Raw genomic sequence first — 20,599 nt, 5'->3', positions numbered from 1 at the left:
TCACAGCAAAAAATGAACATTAAAATTTATTAATATTCAAAGCACAGTCTGACTGAAAACACGTGCAAAATATTGACCATGAAAGGGCAGAAGCCATGGGAACAAATCTGTACTGTATGCATGTATGTGTATAAATGAGAAGGGTGGAACTTGAGATGGTGTGTGTTTCATTCAAGGACAAGTGTTTATTGGTGTAGTGTCCAGTAAGGGGAGGTGAACTTGTGTGCATTTACATGTGAGTGAATATACAAACTCGTGACTGAAATCAGAATCTCAATATCAAATGAAATTCAATCTCTAAATACATAAAGTGCATGAGGGAAAACCTGGCAATTAAGGAGAAAACGGGTCTCATATATAGACAAATTAATTTACAATATACAGTTAAACCAAAAGAGGAAGAACAAGTTACAGGTTTAAAGCAACAGTTCACCAAGAAAAAACATCTGTCACTATTTACTCACCCTCATGTTGCTATAAATCTCATATTACTTGGTTTCTTCCGTAGAACACAAAAGGAGAGTTTTTGTAGAATGTTCACGCAGCTCTTTTCCATACAATGACCGTACATTGAGGCTCCAAATAGGACAAAAAACACCATTAAAAAGCCATGAAAGAGGTATAAATGACTCGTTCACTACATTCCAAGTCTTCTGAAGTCATTCGATAGTTTTCTGTGAGGAAAGACTGAAAATTAAAGGGATAGTTCACCCAAAAATTAAAACTCATGATTTACTCATCCTCATGCCATGCCAGATGTAGACTTTTTTTTTCTTCTGCAGAACACAAATGAACATTTTTAGAAAGAATATCTCAGCTCTGTTGGTCCTCACAATGCAAGTGAATGGTGACCAGAACTCTGAAGGTCCAAACATCATGAAAATCATAATCGCCAAGGAGACTTATAGTGAAAAAAAGTTATATTTTGGTCTGTTCTCACCCAAAATCAATTTGAGCATTTCTGAAGACATGGATTAAACCTTAAAATGAACTTTTATGCTGCCTTTACGTGCTTCAAAGTTCTGGTAACCATTAACCTGCATTGTAACAACCAACAGAGCTACATTTTTACATTACATTTATGCATTTAGCAGACAATTGTGACTTACAGTGCACGTATTACAGGGACAATACCCCCAGAGCAACCTGGAGTTAAGTGTCTTGCTCAAGGACACAATGGTGGTGGCTGTGGGGACTGAACCAGCAACCTTCCTATGTGCTTTAGCCCACTACGCCACCACCACACCATACAAAATTTCAGAGCTGAAATATTCTTCTAAAAATCTTCGTTTGTGTTCTGCAAGACAGAAAGTCATACACATCCGGGATGGCATGAGAGTGAGTAAATCATGAGATAATTGTAATTTTTCAGTAAAATTTCCCTTTAAGTCGTTATTCACTGAAAATCTTCCCCTCTGCCAGAGCGCTAAAATCTCATTCTCCTTTCCACATACTTTCACTGGTGCATCGTGTTTGCTTAGACATGCACAAGAAACGATAACGTTTGCCATCAATGTTGTTAAACTTGGTACGGCACGGCATTTTTGAACTGGAAGATTATCAGTGAATAACAGCAACTATCGTATGGCGCCTTGGAATGCAACATATGAGTCATATGGAACACTTATGACTTTTTGTCCTTGACAGAACTGTCGTTGTATGGAAAAGAACTGTGTGGAGATTTTTTGAAAATTCTTCTTTTGTGCTCTAAGGAACAAATAACAGCCATATAGGTTTGGACCGACATGATGTTGAGTAAATAATGACGTAACTTTCATTTTTGGGTGCACTATCCCTTTAAAATGGAGTCCACTAAAATCCAAACACAGGTGAAAAGGGCATGTGGCATGCACAGCAAACATCACATGTCCTGGTCCACAGAATCCAAAGAGCACTTCCTAGAAAGTTCCACAATTTTCTTTCTTCCAAAATCAACAATGTCTCAAATCACATGCTCTTGTCTGGTGTCTTTGGTGAGGGCCAAATCCTAAACCCGGACGTCTTCCTCCAAGAAGGCATCTAAATACTGACACTTTTAATACTGCACAACTTGAGCACATCAAATGCATCTCTATAGAAAAATAAACCACCTTTTTTCAGATCCAAAATAGTCTTTAACGCGCTCTGTTCTCTGCACTGGGATGAGACGATGGTAAAACTGCAACAGTAGGAAAGACTGGAGAGTGACGGTTTGATTGTCAAGCAGAGCAGAACGGATTGTCTGCCGATACCGAACAAGTGCTTTACACTCTAGTGGGCTCTAAATTGGCCGATCGTTTAAGAAAGGGAACCGAGTTTACTCTGCTTCTCAGAGCAATAGAAAGGAAGAAAAGACGAAAATAATGTTTTCAGGGGCAATGAGTTATGTATATTGAGAGTTACTGGCCGAAATTCCACTGAGATTAAAGCCCGTTGCCACCTGCTCCGGATGACATGGGCAACCCAAACTACAGATACATAGCACAAGTGGGTGTAGCTGGTTCAGCACTTGTTCTCTTCAGAGGGCGTGTCAATGTCCGAATGCCCCGCCCCTGTAGCGAGCGACCCCTCTGAACTGCCACTGGCTATCGGCTGTAGCTCACCTGTAGAAGATAAAAAAATAAACACTATTCAGTATGGCTACGTCCCAATTCACATACTATACATACTAATAATTAGTGTGTCCCAAATTGAGCAAGTCGAAAATAGTATGCCAAAGGTTCTCAGATAGTTGTATACTATTTTCGGAGTGCGTTTCCATGGATGCAATTTGGGCTTATTTTACTGTTAAACATATTAAAATATTTCTTTATTGACTGCTTTTAATTGTATGCTAACACAGTTTTTAAATATATGAAATAGATGTTGACCGATATATCGGTCAACCTCTATTTCATATATCGGTTTTACCAATTAATCGGTGCCGATAGTTGCTTTTTGGAACTATTGTTATCAGCAAAAATATATGCCGATATAATGGTTTTTCATCATTTTGTCATTTCAAAATAAGAGTCCCCGGTGTGTTTAGGGCTTGTTTATATTTAAAAGTCCCACGTTATGCACCAAATCTTTTTTCTGGTTATTTCTGTGATTTTGGTTAAACAATAAACTGCATCTGGATTTTATTAATTTAGGACTGTTTGTCTGTGCCCGTCATAGTAAGCAAAGAATAAGATTTCTTTTTGACATTCTATCAATACATTTTTAAAAACTATCGTCCGATTAATCGGTTATCGGCATTTCCCACCACCTTAGTTATCGGTATCGGCAAAATCGGTCGACCTCTAATATGAACCAAAATGTTGAAGTCAACATTAAACAGTTTTCTCAACTTATGTAATTGGACATATTTCTGAGTAAAACAGGAACAAGAAAAAACACTGGGTGGAACTTGATTTTTTTATCAAGTGTTTCAATTCTACACAAAATCATCAAAACACGAAAATGACCACGCGTACAAATACCAACCAACAGCTAAACGCACTTTACAATTACACATCACAAATAACAACACTCACTTTGTTCAGTTGGCATGGTGTCCTGGGACAACGGCTCTGAGTCCAGGAGGACCTGAGGGAGACCCACCATCCTGACACCAGGGTCCCGCCCCCCGGCGACATCCCCGGGCATGACATCATTGCTCATCACCATGGCGTTGAGAGCCACGCCCCCCACAGCGAGCTCGTAGTCCAGAGGAAGTTCATTCAAACACTCTGCACTTGACTGCACAGCATAGAGTTAAACATAATAGAATTGGCCTCAATTCATAGAGCAGAGCTTAAGGACTAGAGTTCAAATCGGCTGAATGAAATGTTCACACCAAAAACTCAATGTAACTAATGTTTTATCCGCATTAGAGACCGAAACACATCTGATCAAAACAAGTCAATTATTAAACTGTCTGCATTAAACTGATGCTGTCTGGAGCTTCATGTAAAAAGCTACGACTAAGCAGGACTAAACGCATCCAAACCATACGTGACACACTAGCCAGACCTCTGATAAGAGAGAGGGACACCAACCGTAAGGCCTAGAGCTTTGAGGATGTTCATTTTGCACATGGGACACGTACGATGGTCCACCAACCATGGGTCAACACAGCCTTTATGAAAGAGATGCCTAAGAGAGATAAGGAAATATATTAGAGAGAGAAAAGAAATACATCATCTGTACTCTCCTAAAATGTCATGTCTCTTCAGTATGATTAATATTAGTCAACTGGTACAATCAGTTCAATAAAACATAAAAAAATCCATCTTTTTTGTAGTGAAACAAATTAAAGAGCTTTTTATCTTTGGGTTTATATGTGTTAATTAAGTACGAATTATAATTTCCCAGGACTGTAATATGGAATATTCCAACCATTGCAGCAATTCAAGCTTGAAGTACCAGCTGTTTTCAGCAGGAGGCAGTAAGCGAAACTCCAGCTGTACTGGCAACGTGCAGCTGTACATAGAACAAACCACACTCAGGCTTGACACTAGCAACAGCAAAAGATGAGGATGCGTTCTCGCATTCAAACACAGCTGCACGGATCTCAAGATGTGTTTTTCTAAGTTTCAAACTACATGTAACTTGATAGAGTGACCCAAAAATGCTGTGTTTTTGACGAGATGCAACCAAAGTGAGACGCTCCAAAAGCGTCCGTTTGACGCAGGTGTTCATTGGCGAGTCGTTAGAAAAGCCCTTTTAATAAATCTATCATGGACAGATTGATTAATTATACTGCGAAATGAATTGCTGTAGCCTGAAGGCCAATGATAGGCTTATGTTCGATAATATGAAAATAAACAATATATTGCCTTATAAAGCCACTTTTTTTTTCTTATCAATGTTTTACTAAATTTAATGCATTTTAATTATCTGAATTATTTCTATAATATATAATTATTTACATTTAATTTAATCGTTAAATATACAATTATTGATATTTGAGGGGCTTAATCAGCAAACATTCTTATATGTGATTAATTGCAATTAATTTGATTAATTAATCGGCATTTTGTGTGTTAAACTTGATTAAAAATTTTAATCGACTGACAACCCTTGTTTTAAGTCAACATGAAGTTGCTTTGCAACCAATTTTACTTCCATAATGTGACGTATTTCTGAGTGAAACAGGACATTTAATGAAAAAAAAGGTGGGGCAGGACTTGATTTTATCCGTCAGGAGTCGACTGGAAGGTGAAAATGATCTCTATATAAAAGGTGGCTGAAAAATAAAAGGGCTTGGTGATGTAAGCTGAAAAGGACAGTGGTTTCGGATGCAGAACAAGTTATTATATTTCGATGAAAGATTGAAGACATTTTTGTCCTTTGTAATAATGTACACTCATGAATTGTGCACAATAAGACCAGGAACATGTATAAGGAAAATGGGCTCAATTTTGATGTCCTGTTGACTTTAAGTAGTTTCAATGTAGTTACTGTGCTACTGTCAATGTGGTACTTTGTTACTAACTTGTTGTGTAGCCACCTTCGGTTTCACTTTATGTAAGGTGTCTTTAACTACTATGTACTAACATTAAAATACATACAAATACAATGTATTTACAGTGTAACTACATGTTGTTCTGCAAAATTCTCACAAGATTCACATTTGCTGCTACTCAAGTTGATGTACTGTATGGGTATGTTTAGGAGTAGGTTTAGGGTTTAGGATAAGGGTTGGGGAAGTGTTAGGATTTAGAGACTGAATACTGCTGTGCGTGAAAATCCCAGGAGATCAGCATTTTACCATGGTAGTGACGACCCATGCTTGATTTTACCTGAGGTTACCATGGTCTTGTAACAAATAAATACCACCGTTTAAACTATAAAAACTATGTTACATTTTCATAAGGGCAAATGCAAAATAGAATAAAGGGCTTTAAAGCCCTAAAGATTTATGGATCAAGCTAGTTTTCCTATTATGTAAAATCTTTTCTCTTTTAATGCAAAACTGAATTAGCCTTATTTGGGGTTTATTAAACTAAACAGCTGCAGATAAAAGAACTTCTGCCAAAAAAAAAAAAAAAAAAAAGCTAAGACTTGACTTGACTTGATATAGACTTGGCCTTGAAAGACTTGACTTGGATCTCAGGGATTTGTGAACATGTCTGATATATATATATATATAAAATGACATAAATAGTTTTCATTTATCACTTAATGTTATACAAAGTCCAGTAAACATAAAAAAGCTAAATCAATATTTGGTGTGACCACCTTTACCTTTAAAACAGCCCCAATTCTCCTAGGTACACCTGGACACAGTTTTTCTTGGATGTTGGCAGATTGGATGTTTCAAGCTTCTTGGAGAATTCACCACAGTTCTTCTATATATTTAGTCTGTCTCAATTGCTTCTGTCTCTTTATATAATCTCAGACTGACACGATGTTCAGTGGGGGGCTCTGTGGGGGCCATGACATCTGTTGCAGGGCTCCCTGTTCTTCTATTCTAATCTTTTCTATTTGCAAAAGTAATGTTTGGGAGTCTAACATTTATATTTCCTACTGACACACTAAAGCTGAATATATAAATAACCATCTTAAGACAAATGCTTTTGTGAAACATCTTATGTGCTTTTGCACAGTACTGTATATATATACACACACAGTTGAAGTCATAAGTTTACATACACCTTAGCCAAATAAATTTAAACTCTTGCCATTTAATCGTAGAAAACATTCCCTGTTTTAGGTCAGTTAGGATCACTACTTTATTTTAAGAATGTGAAATGTCAGAATAATAGTAGAGATAATTATTTATTTCAGCTTTTATTTCTTTCATCACATTCCCAGTGAGTCAGAAGTTTACATACACTTTGTTAGTATTTGGTAGCATTGCCTTTAAATTGTTTAACTTGGGTCAATCATTTTGGGTAGCCTTCCACAAACTTCTCACAATAAGTTTCTGGAATTTTGGCCCATTCCTCCAGACAGAACTGGTGTAACTGAGTCATGTTTGTACGCCTCCTTGCTCACACACGCTTTTTCAGTTCTGACCACAAATGTTCTATCGGATTGAGGTCAGGGCTTTGTGATGGCCTCTACAATACCTTGACTTTGTTGCCCTTAAGCCATTTTGCCACAACTTTGGAGATATGCTTGGGGTCACTGTCCAATTGGAAGACCCATTTGTGACCGAGCTTTAACTTCCTGGCTGATGTCTTGAGATATTGCTTCAATATATCCACGTAATTTTCCTTCCTGAGCGGTATGATGGCTGCATGGTCCCATGGTGTTTATACTTGCGTACTATTGTTTGTATAGATGAACGTGGTACCTTCAGGCGTTTGGAAATTGCTCCCAAGGATGAACCAGACTATTTTTTTTTTTCTATTTTCTCATGATGTCAAGCAAAGAGGCACTGAGTTTGAAGGTAGGTACATTCACATGTACACCACTAATTGATTCCAACTAACCTATCAGAAGCTAATTGGCTAAATCATTAAAGACTTGACATCATTTTCTGGAATTTTCCAAGCTGCTTAAAGGCGCAGTTAACTTCTGACCCACTGGAATTGTGATATAGTCAATTAAAAGTGAAACAATCTGTCTGTAAGCAACTGTTGGAAAAATTACTCATGTCATGCACAAAGTAGATGTCCTAAACGACTTGCCAAAACTATAGTTTGCTAATATGAAATCTGTGGAGTGGTTAAAAAATGAGTTTTAATGACTTCAACTTAAGTGTATATAAACTTCTGACTTCAACTGTATATATACAGTATATACACAAAACCCTTCATTTGAAGAATATATAGGCCATGAAAGCTTAATTTGGTTAATACTTAAAAATAGAGCTTTGTAACAGAGCCAAGTCTCCATCATTTCAAAATAAGAGTCCACGGCGTGTTTTGGGCTTGTTTATAATAACAAAAACAAAAATGTCAGGTTATTATTGGGATTTTGGTTGAACAATGAAGTGCTTCTAGAATCTGAATCATTTTGGACCCTTTTCTATGGCCATCATAGTAAGGAAAGAATAAAAAAATTTTTTACATTTTTTTAAAATTCTATAAATCTATTTTAAAAATGATCGACCGATTAATCGGTTATGTGCCTTCCACCACCTTAGTTATCAGTCTTGGCAAAATCCACTATCAGTCGACCTCTAGTTTCTTAAACACTGGTGTGTTTACCTGCAGGGTAAGATTCTTACTACATCATTTTGTTTATAGCCCTCGATACACACGGCACAGTTATCAAAATCACTCTCCGTTTCCTGTAGAAAAAGTAAAAACATCATGTTATAAAGAAAATATCCAATTCAATACCAATAGAAACCACTAAGCTTATGTTTAAAAACAATAATATTGGATGTTTAAAAGGGCAAATCATGGCAAAAACAGACCAGCCAATTTTAACATTTATATATTGAAGACTTAAAGGTACAGTACCAAAATTGTGTTTAACTGCAAGGGTTAGAGAGGGTAGAAAAGAGTCAAGAAAAACTAAATTATGACAGTTTTGGTGCAAGATACCTTGACTAATATTACATGTGGACTTTTCAGTGTTAAAAAACATATATATTATGACCCCTTTAAACAATATTTGATGCTTAAACGTAAGAAGCGATATACTGTTGTTTACCTGATCGCCTTTCCTGATGGTTCGCACTTGTAACTGGCTGATGGCTTTTTTGGCTGCATCCCCCAATCTCCTCTGACCGATCAGAGAACAGAACATTTTTAACAAAAACATACAGGACAACTGAAGGACTCATACATAACTATCACAAAAGACTACAAACAGCCAACACACAATATTAAATCAAGAGTGTGTAAACTTTTAAACAGTTAATGTATTTAATATTTTGCTTTGTGGAATACAAATAAATCTCTTATGCAGCTTCTGCAGGGCAACACTAAACAAAAAAATAAATAATTTGTAAAATTATGAAAAACATAGATTCTGCAAGGGGTATGTAAACAACTCTCTTTTTCCAATTTCCTTGTACTTTAATCTCTTATCTCAAAGATCTGTCTCTTTGTACCTCATTTATTATAATTAAAGACTGTGTGCTGTAATGAATGACTCTGTTGCCTTTAGGCTGCAGTTGTTTTCCTGTGATGAAAGTCTTCCGGCCTCGTTCCACCACAAACACATACAACCAGAAACAAGCTATAACAGTGACACACAAGGTCATTTCGTATCTGGTTCTTACACAATGTTCTGACCAAGTTGTGTCAAATGCATTAAAGGCGTAGTTCAACACCTAAATGTCATTTATTTCCTTATATAGCCCCAGACCTGTATGATTTTCTTGTGTTGAACACAAAAAGAGAAATTTAGCAGAATGTCCTAGCCGCAGTTTTCCATGCAATGAAACTGGACAGTGTTTTTTTTACTGTCAAGCTCCAAAAAGGACACAAAAAAACACTATAAAATTAGTTTATACGACTAGTTTGCTATAATCCCAAGTCTTCAAAAGACATATGATTGCTTTGTGTGAAGAACGGATTAATACTGAAGTTGTTATAAACAAATAAACGAAATGAGATTTGATAGCTGCACCGGCGGGGAAGATTTTCAGCAAACAGTGACTTAAATTTCGCTCTGTTCCTCACACAAAGCATTCGAAAGGCTTCAGAAGACTTGTAATACAGCACAAAAGTAGGGCTGGGTGATATATTGAATATGCACGATATAATCGCAATGATTTTGCTGATGATTTAAAATTAAGCAATACTGTATCGCAATGATTTTAATGTGTATTCTATTATAATAAAGTTGACCTGGTCCCACAGTAATAATTTAGCATTATGCAATATTCAACTGGATTCCAAACAATAAATGGAGTAGTTTTCGCACGCCTTGTTTGTTCACAAAAATATATGAAGGTATATAATGCTTTTTATTAGACTACTATGTATCACTGAACACAAAATAAAAATATAAAAGTGCATATCAATGAAAATGATTAAATGTAATTCTCACTTGTGTTCATTTAGTGAAAAACTGTGGAGAAATATGCCATTATCATTTTTTAAATAGATTGTTATTCAGTGCCTTTCAAATACTGAATCTACTTAATGTACACTGAATACTGTCAATAGGCTGAAAAATATCGAGGAATCATTTTTGTTGCCATTTCGTCCAGCCCTACACAGATTTTATGCTTTGTTTACAGTGGGTTTTTTTTTTTTTTGTATCATTTCCACATTCACCATTTTTGTATGGAAAAGAGCAACCTGGACATTCAGCAAAATAACTTTGTCCTTGTAGGAAAGAACGAAATGACTGCGAGTAAACGATGACAGCGTTTCCTCATATTTTGGTGAACGATTCCTTTCAGCTTTGTGTTTGCATACCTGGTTGCGGTCCCTGGCGTTGGCATATCTGAACCGCTGGATGTAGTAAAATACGAGCCAGGCCAGAGAGATGATCATGAGGATGATGAAGGAGATGGAGACGAAGACCACAGAGGTGCGGCTGACGTATTTCTGGAGGTTCCGTGTTCCTATGGTGATGTGCATGTGAATGGTGATGTTCCTCTCCAGCAGAACCACCAACTCACGACCCTTTGGTTCAGGAATCATGATGGCGACCACATCACCAGTGTCTGAAAGAGATCAACTGTTCAACCAATGTGCAGACTAGACAAACTGAAAGAGCAACACTCAACCAGTCTCAGCCTTAAGGATTGGGAATATTTCCTCATAGCGTTGCACGGTCGAGCACTCAGCCTTTCAAAATATTCTCGTTTTACCGTGAGTCTGTACGGACGCGTTTGACGCATGCCAGTGTTTTCTACAGAATTGTGTTTTTGCATTGGGGAAGCCCCCGTTGAGCCACAGAGATATAGTTGAAACAAAAATAAATACATTATATTTTAATAAAGGCGTCAATGACGTGACACTCAGTTTTTTCTCTCCAGATGAGACCTATTAAATTATTAAAAAATACATAAATGCAATTACTAGATGACACCTCTTCTATGGGTCTTTCAGTAAAAATGTCATAAGGTGTAACCGTCCGGAGACAGAAATAAAAAATTCTCATTAAAAGCTGAAATTCTTAAAAGGAATGTTGGCATGAGTAGTGCAGAATAATCACTTATATTTATTTCTTTTAAAAATAATAATCTGAGAAACAATTTATTTTGAAATATGATTCATTTCTGAAGAAATGTTGTCCACCAAATTAAAGTCAAGTGATGTAATCAACATGTGGGTAGCCATTCTGTTGTCATGTGATAAAAAAGGAGCCCTTCAGACCCTCAGAACTGTGTGAGATGTTTAAAAAAAAAATCATTATTGTTTCATATCATTAGCCACGTTTTGAGGGGGCCTGGGTAGCTCAGTGGTAAAGACGCTGGCTACCACCCCTGGAGTTCGCTAGTTCGAATCCCAGGGCGTGCTGAGTGACAACCAAATTGGCCCGGTTGCTAGGGAGGGTAGAGTCACATGGGGTAACCTCCTCGTGGTTGCTATGATGTGGTTCGTTCTCGGTGGGGCACATGGTGAGTTGAGCGTGGATGCCGCGGTGAATGGCGTGAAGCCTCCACACGTGCTATGTCTCCGTGGCAACGCGCTCAACAAGCCACGTGATAAGATGCGCGGGTTGACGATCTCAGACGCGGAGGCAACTGGGATTCATCCTCCGCCACCCAGACTTAGGCGAATCACTACGTGACCACGAGGACTTAAAAGCACATTGGGAATTGGGCATTCCAAATTGGGAGAAAAAGGGGAAAAATCCAAAAAACAAAACAAAAAAGTCACATTTTGTTCAGGTCATTTGGTGTAACCCTGAAAAAAGTTTTTGATTTTCTTGACTTGAAAAATTTTAAATGTAATATATCTATTTATGGTAACACTTTACAATACGGCTGAATTTGTTAACATTAACAACATCAGTTAACATGAACAATACTTTTACTGTACTGAATATGAATTTCAACATATAGTAATACATTTTTAAAATCAAAAGCTGTAAATGTTAACATAGTTAATGCACTATGAACTAACATGAACAAATCAACAACTATATTTTTAACAAAGATTAATAAATATACTTTGTTAGATTATGATACCTAATGCATTAACATCGTAAAGTGTTATCATATATTTCACATTGAAAAACTTTTGAAAATCTATGTTTGTTGGCGGGGGGGCCTGGGTAGCTCAGTGGTAAAATACGCTGGCTACCACCCATGGAGTTCGCTAGTTCGAATCCCAGGGCGTGCTGAGTGACTCCAGCCAGGTCTCCTAAGCAACCAAATTGGCCCGGTTGCTAGGGAGGGTAGAGCCACATGGGGTAACCTCCTCGTGGCTGCTATAATGTGGTTTGTTCTCGGTGGGGCGCATGGTGAATTGAGCGTGGTTGCCGCGGTGGATGGCGTGAAGCCTCCACACGCGCTATGTCTCCGTGGCAACGCGCTCAACAAGCCACGTGATAAGATGCGCGGGTTGACGGTCTCAGACGCGGAGGCAACTGGGATTCGTCCTCCGCCACCCGGACTGAGGCGAATCACTACATGACCACGAGGACTTAGAGCGCATCGGGAATTGGGCATTCCAAATTGGGAGAAAAAAGGGGAAAAATCCCCCCCCAAAATAAAATAAAATAAGAAAATCTATGTTTGAAATTAATTAGCCTATAAAGTTGTGTACACTCATTTATTCAAGGTGCAATTAAAGTATTTGAATACCTTTTTCTTGATGGTTACACCACATGACATATTTAAAGTCATAATTTATTTTATTTTTTTGCAGGAAATGCACAAATTTGTGAAACCAACATGGACAACAATTAGATCTTTTAAAAGATTTCTCATTTTTATCATCTCGGACAACTTAAATTGTCAATGACCCAAAAATACAACAGTTTATAATATTTAAATAAAAATATAATTTATAATAAAACAAAAAAACTTTTTTTACTACAAATTGTCAAATTAACAGGCTGACAGTAATGATACTAATGTAAGTTTTACATAAAAAAAGCTTAATTTCTACAAGTAATGATAACTTCACTCTGCAAGTGAGTTCAATGTTGATTCAGTAACAGCTCTGACTAATTCAGTGAGTCATTCAGTGAAGATTTGTCCAGAGTGATTCAATCTTTTAAATACTCATAAAATACTTTGAGTGACACTCTTTAGTGAAGTCAACTCCAGGCGCATACGCAGACGACGCGCACAAATCCATGTGTCAAGAAAAACGCCCAAACTGTGCTGATGATAAAATGTGTATGTACCAGGATGTGGAAAACCAAAGTATACTTTGGCCTTTAGATGACCTATGGACCATTGACGAACCATTTGATGCATAAAATATACTGTTCTCCTGTGAAGGGTCTGTTGATGCTCCGCTCAAATTTAACATCTCAACTTTTTACCCATTGCCGCCGAGCTCCTGAAACGTCAGCTAATGATTACCAGACAATTCTGATCAATTATATTTCCATCGGCAGTGCCAGTGCTAAAAGCAAAACAAGACACGCTTCTCGTATGGAGTTCAACGTGACGCTTGCTGCCCTGAAACAAATCATGTGCATTTCATCACCAAAGTGAAAAGACAGCCTGATGAAGATAAATATTGTGGAGGATGAGGGTTTAAGAGATTTAATGTGCATTGCAATGAATAGTAGTTCTATAAATCAGTCAACATCCCTCTTAGACTTTGGTAAATGTTTGTTACTTGACTCTCTGTGGAGTCTGGAAAATGTTAATAAAGCTTTATTTTTACATACTGTTTTGTTCTATGGTGTTGTTCTTTCCAAAGAAGGAAATAAATGCATTTTGACAGGAAATAAGTATATATAGAGTCAAATTTCAGCACTTTTAAAATCTGAGATTAATCGCGATTAACTATGAAAAATCATGAGATTAATCATGATTAAAAATGTTAATCTAATGACACTAAGGTTATGTTCAGACTGCAGGCAAATCAGATCTTTTCAGGCAGACTATCCGCACTATTTATTGCAAGTGATCAAATCAGATGTGCGCGTTCAGACATAACCAACCTATCTGCATGGGTTGCTTTGGTAAGGATGTAGGCATACCCACGTGACGATGCTTTCAAAACAGATGCAGGAAAAATGGAGGTGCATCATCTCGCTCTCCAAATAAGTGCCCTGTCCATTCACGGTTCAGAACTCTTCCGTTGCACAAGAAAAGCTAAGCGACGGAGGAGACTGGTAAATATTGTGATGTTCCGTGCTGCAGTCACCAATTTCTGAAGTCATCGTTGTGTGTCGCGTTAAGAGTGACGCAAAAGACTATTTGAAATCCGATTTGAGCAGCCAGAGCATCCGGACTGAAACGCAACTGAAAAAAATCAGATTTAAATCGCATTTGAAACCACCTCCCGATGTGGTTTGAATCAGATTCGGAAAAATCAGATTCCATGTGGTTTTTTGCTGTCCAGACTATCAAAACTCAACTGGATACAATCTGGATTTGCAAAAAATCTGATTTTTAGTGGCAGTCTGAACACAGCCTAATATATACAGCTCTGGGAAAAAAATTAAGAAACCACTGCAAAATTACCAGTTTCTCTGGATTTACTATTTATAGGTATGTTTTTGAGTAAAATGGACATTTTAGTTTTATTCTATAAAGTACTGACAACATTTCACCCAAATTCCAAATAGAAATATTGTCATTTAGAGCATTTATTTGCAGAAAATGACAACTGGTCAAAATAACACAATAAAATAAGTGTTTTCAGACCTCGAATAATGCAACAAGTTCATATTAATTTGTAAACAACACAATACTAATGTTTTAACTTAGGAAGAGTTCAGAAATCAATATTTGGTGGAATAACCCTGATTTTCAATCACAGCATTCATGCGTCTTGGCATGCTCTCTACCAGTCTTTCACATTGCTGTTGGGTGACTTTATGCCACTCCTGGCACAAAAATTCAAGCAGCTCGACTTTGTTTGATGGTTTGTGGCCATCCATCTTCCTCTTGATCACATTCCAGAGGTTTTCAATGGGGTTCAGGTCTGGAGATTGGGCTGGCCATGACAGGGTCTTGATCCGGTGGTCCTCCATCCACACCTTGATTGACCTGGCTGTGTGGCATGGAGCATTGTCCTGCTGGAAAAACTGTTGGGGAGCATTGTCGGAGCAGAAGGAAGCAAGTTTTCTTCCAGGATCTTCCTAGTATGTGGCTTGATTCATGCATCCTTCGCAAAGACGAACCTGCCCGATTTCAGCCTTGCTGAAGCACCCCCAGATCATCACCGATCCTCCACCAAATTTCACAGTGGGTGCAAGACACTGTGGCTTGTAAGCCTCTCCAAGTCTCCGTCTAACCTTTAGACAACCAGGTGTTGGGCAAAGCTGAAAACTGGAGTCATCAGAGAAGATGACCTTACTCCAGTCCTCTACAGTCCAATCCTTATGGTCTTTTGCAATCCTCAGCATGGCCCTTCTTTGCTTCTCATTGATGAAGGGCTTCTTTCTAGCTTTGCACGACTTCAGCCCTATCCCTAAGAGCCTGTTTCGAACCATCCTCACCGTGCACCTCACCCCAGCTGCCATTTGCCATTCTTTTTGTAGGTCACTTGATGTCATCCTATCCATCCGTACATCAAGGTTGTAGTTGTCAAAAGTTGTTGTTACAGGTCATTGTTGTAAATTGAGGGGTGATCTCATTCACAGATTTTTACAGTTCTTATTTGTTTTTTGTAAATATTGTAAATAGTCATTAATATACGGACGTAGTTGGGAGCCATTTTTGTTTAACCTTTTGTGTTTTCTCCTGTTTACAGTTAGAAAGTGAGTCCGGAAAGTTCTGTTGTTTGTTTGTATTTTCTTTTATAGTTGATTTACTTCCCACTTCAGAGAAGTTCTTTCTGTTTGTTATTCTGGCCTTGCCCCCCTCCTGAAGCCTTTGACACTTCCTATTTCTGTTTCTTTAATAAAAGTGTTATTTGATTTTTTAAATAAATTGACTGTTGATGTGAGTGCTGGGACGGGAGAAGGGAACCCCAACCTTTTTGTTACTCCTCCCCAACCCTAGACTGGGGCAGTTCGTAACAAGACTAAAAATAAGAAGTGAAACTTTACAACTCATGCTCATACAAGACACCAAGCGAGAATGAAAATAAAAGAGAGAGATGCAGAGAAAGATAAGAGTTCATACATCAAAAGAAAGAAAGTGAGAGACAGTTAGATAGAACAAAAAGAGGAACAAGCAACATTTTTGCAACTCTTGCAGTGAGATAAATTCGTCAGAGGCATTACAGCGACTGATGTTTCCTCTGTGAAATGTGTGGAATGAACAGAACGCTGATGTGACTGTTCTAGTCGAGCCTGCACATCAAACTCCTCTTCAACGTCATTCATGACTTCCAGATGTGAGAAACTGGAAATTCTGGTCTCAATCCGATTAACCACACCTCTGACCCTCATAAAACCATCAGAGACACACTCTCCTGGAGCATGCAACTTTTCAGGACTTGGAAAATTGTTCAAATACTCTCATTAAACACTCATGCCTTAGTGACATTTCAGTACCCAAGCTACTTACTGCAGATTACATGTTACTATAATTAATTACCATAGTAATGACAATAAACAATGTGTACACACAACAAACTTTAACAGTTGCACATTGTTTACATTAATATGGCTACTTTCATTGTAACATGAACCCTGTAATATAAAGGGTCTTTATATTGAATAATCGGGTGAATAATCCAACCTTTAGCTGCTTCTGTTTGCATCAGACGTTTCTGAGCAACTGCTTGTAATCTTCACTATAAAATAAACCCTAAAGTAAAACCTCCCTTAATTCTGTAAGCATATCGCACCAGCATACAGTTGTGCTCAAAAGTTTGCACATCCTAGGAGAATTGGTAATATATGTACCATTTTTAAAGAAAACATGAGTGAGCAAGCAAAACACATTTCTTTTATTTCTTATGGGATTCATATTCAACTGTAGGTTATAACAGAATGGCACAATCATAAAACAAAACATGGCAACAAACAAAAAAATGAAATGACCCCTGTTCAAAAGTCTGCATACCCTTAGTTCTTAATACTGTGTATTGCCCCCTTTAGCATCAATGACAGCGTGCAGTCTTTTGTAATAGTTGTCTATGAGGCCCCAAATTCTTGCAGGTGGTATAGCTGCCCATTCATCTTGGCAAAATGCCTCCAGGTCATGCAAAGTCTTTGGTCGTCTTGCATGTACCGCACAATTGAGATCTCCCCAGAGTGGCTCGATGATATTAAGTTCAGGAGACTGTGATGGCCACTCCAGAACCTTCACCTTTTTCTGCTGTAACCACTGGAGGGTCAACTTGGCCTTGTGCTTCGGGTCATTGTCGTGCTGGAAAGTACAAGAGCGTCCCATGCGCAGCTTTCGTGCAGAAGAATGCAAATTGTCTGCCAGTATTTTCTGATAACATGCTGCATTCATCTTGCCATCAATTTTCACAAGATTCCCCGTGACTTTAGAGCTCACACACCCCCAAAACATCAGTGAGCCGCCACCATGCTTCACAGTGGGGGTGGTATTCTTTTCTCTATAGGCCTTGTTGACCCCTCTCCAAACATAGAGCTTATGGTTGTGACCATATTTTGGTCTCGTCACTCCAAATTACAGTGTGCCAGAAGCTGTGAGGCGTGTCAAGGTGTTGTCGGGCATATTGTAACCGGGCTTTTTTGTGGCATTGGCGCAGTAAATGCTTCTTTAAGGCAACTCGACCATGCAGCTCATTTTTGTTCAAGTATCGTCGTATTGTGCTCCTTGAAACAACCACACCGTCTTTTTCCAGAACAGCCTGTATTTCTCCCGAGGTTACCTGTGGGCTTTTCTTTGTATCCCGATCAATTCTTCTGGCAGTTGTGGCAGAAATCTTTCTTGGTCTACCTGACCTTGGCTTGGTATCAAGAGATCCCTGAATTTTCCACTTCTTAATAAGTGATTGAACAGTACTGACTGGCATTTCAAGGCTTTGGATATCTTTTTATATCCTTTTCCATCTTTATAAAGTTCCATTACCTTGTTACGCAGGTCTTTTGACAGTTCTTTTCTGCTCCCCATGGCTCAGTATCTAGCCTGCTCAGTGCATCCACATGAGAGCTAACAAACTCATTGACTATTTATACACAGACACTAATTGCAATTTAAAAAGCCACAGGTGTGGGAAATTAACCTTTAATTGCCATTTAAACCTGTGTGTGTCACCTTGTGTGTTTGTAACAAGGCCAAACATTCAAGGGTATGTAAACTTTTGATCAGGGCCATTTGGGTGATTTCTGTTATCATTATGATTTAAAAAGGAGCCAAACAACTGTGAGATAATAAATGGCTTCATATGATCACTATCCTTAAATAAAAGACTTAAATAAAAAATTTTTGCACGATCAGTCATTTTTTCAAAATCAATGCCAAAATGTCACAATTTCTGCCAGGGTATGCAAACTTTTGAGCACAACTGTATATTCATTCTCCATTTACATTCACTATTACACAAGACCACATGCACTTACCACCATGCATAACATATACACTGATCAGCCACAACATTAAAATCACCTGCCTAATATTGTGTAGGTCCCCCTTGTGCCTCCAAAACAGCGCCAACCCGCATCTCAGAATAGCATTCAGAGATGCTATTCTTCTCACCACAATTGTACAGAGTGGTTATCTGATTTACAGTAGACTCTGTCTTATGTTTTCAGAATGTTTTGGCGGCACGAAGGGGACCTACACAATATTAGGCAGGTGGTTTTAATGTTGTGGCTGATCGGCATATATATATTCCATTCACCATCACACAAAAACCAGATGTATCTTAATGCAATTACCATCATTTTTATCCAGATATGTATTAACTGATTCACCATCACTTATAACCAGATAAGCATTAATGCATTTATTTACAATCACACATAATGCATATCTGGTTAATGCACTAACCATCAATTATGAAGATATTAATGTATTCACCATCACTCATAACTAGATATGCATTAATGCCTTTACCATCACTTATATCTTGATAAGCATTAATGCATTTATTTACAATCACACATAAGCAGATATTGATTAATGCATTTATTTACAATCACACATAAGCAGATATTCATTAATGCACTTACCATCATTTATAACCAGACATGCATTTTACAATCACACATAATGCATATCTGGTTAATGCATTTACCATCAATTATGAAGATATTAATGCATTCACCATCACTCATAACTAGATATGCATTAATGCCTTTACCATCACTTATAACTTGATATGCATATTTCTTTCCATCACACATAACCACGCATGCATTTATGAATTAACCGTCACACACAACCAGAACAAAGATATGCATTACCAACACACACATGCATGTAACAATCACTGATGTGAATTCACCTGGATGCGGCATGGTAATGGTCTCATTAGGGTTGGGAGACCCCACGCTGAAGATGACCACGGCTGATGCGTTGTGTCCCATGGCATGTCTGATTTTTTCTTTAAATGTGCAGTTTCCCGTGCCGATGAGCGCGATCCACGCGCCGTGTCCGCGCGGCGTGAATCTGGTGTTGGGGTCACACGCATGTCTGTCCTGCGTTGAGGCGGGCATCACCAACACGCCCCTGGCCTCGCGTTTGAGCGAGTGCTCCCCATAACGGCCGCACTCCGTTTTCTCCGTCCGGACCTTGGCCGTGTCCGGATCCACATACGTTATGTTGACGAACGCCGTGTACCATTCCTCTTTCTCCGCCACCGTGAAGTCCAAACACAGCAGATGCACGAAACAGAAGGACAGCAGCCAGGTGGACAGAGCCAAACTACGACACGCCTGGATCACAGACGCCATAATATGATTTATTATTGTTAGTAAAATAATGATTATCGCGGCCGTGCGTCGCGCGTTCACTCCATAATCTCTCTTTGTGCGTCTCGACCGCGTTACGCGTCTCAATATTCGATAAACATGATTGAATTACATACAACGACGCACTTGAACGCCCCAGTGGTGTTTAATAAATCCAAGAGTCTGTTGCTTGCATGAGAATCGCGTTGTTCGGGTGTAAACGCGAGGAGGAGAGGCGCGGTGGCGGCATGTTGTCAGATGTTTACGGGCCTTCAGTTTAAGGACTGGGAACAGAAAAATCCGGAGCGCAGACTCAACCAACAGCGGCCACTAGCGGTGGAGTGATGAACTGCGCTAAGGGACTATCGACAAATTACAAGATTTAATTTAAGAGTTGAAGCAACAGTTAGGAGATGAACCCAATTTAATCAGAAAAGCTCGAAAAATATATATTTTCTATTCTCACTCCTCTCCATTTCGTAATTATTTTTTGGTAATTACTGTGATTTTATATATATATATATATATATATATATATATATATATATATGTATATGCTTGAAATAAAATGGCACAATGCAAAAATCTAAATTGCTAGGCTTCATATTTTTATTTAGCAAAATATAATTTCTGATTATTTTTTTTTCTGATTTTGGGGTGAAATATAACAACGTTTCTTCGAGAGATTCACCCAATCACTAAGGGACTATCAACAAATTCCAAACGTTGTGCTGAAGCATTTACACATTGTTGAAAAGCAGCAGTTTCGAGATCAAGTATTATTTTAAAGTACTTCTTTCCATTTCATAATTAGTTTTTCGGTAATCACTGTGGT

General features: G+C 38.2%; 1 protein-coding gene across 1 annotated transcript; it reads right to left on the bottom strand.

The window, feature by feature from the left end:
* Positions 1-10: 10 nt before the first annotated feature.
* rnf150b (ring finger protein 150b) lies at positions 11-20,160 on the bottom strand. Its single transcript, XM_051659626.1, has 7 exons — positions 19,320-20,160; positions 10,278-10,528; positions 8,557-8,628; positions 8,106-8,188; positions 4,002-4,098; positions 3,498-3,702; positions 11-2,582 (listed from the first exon to the last, which is right to left on the bottom strand). Exons 1-7 carry the CDS (start codon positions 19,765-19,767, stop codon positions 2,482-2,484), a joined length of 1,257 nt encoding a protein of 418 aa, XP_051515586.1. The 5' UTR covers positions 19,768-20,160; the 3' UTR covers positions 11-2,481.
* Positions 20,161-20,599: the final 439 nt, after the last annotated feature.

This window comes from Myxocyprinus asiaticus, chromosome 28, assembly GCF_019703515.2.
Source record: "Myxocyprinus asiaticus isolate MX2 ecotype Aquarium Trade chromosome 28, UBuf_Myxa_2, whole genome shotgun sequence".
Lineage (NCBI taxonomy): Eukaryota > Metazoa > Chordata > Actinopteri > Cypriniformes > Catostomidae > Myxocyprinus > Myxocyprinus asiaticus.
This window is presented reverse-complemented; position numbering and strand designations above follow the sequence as displayed.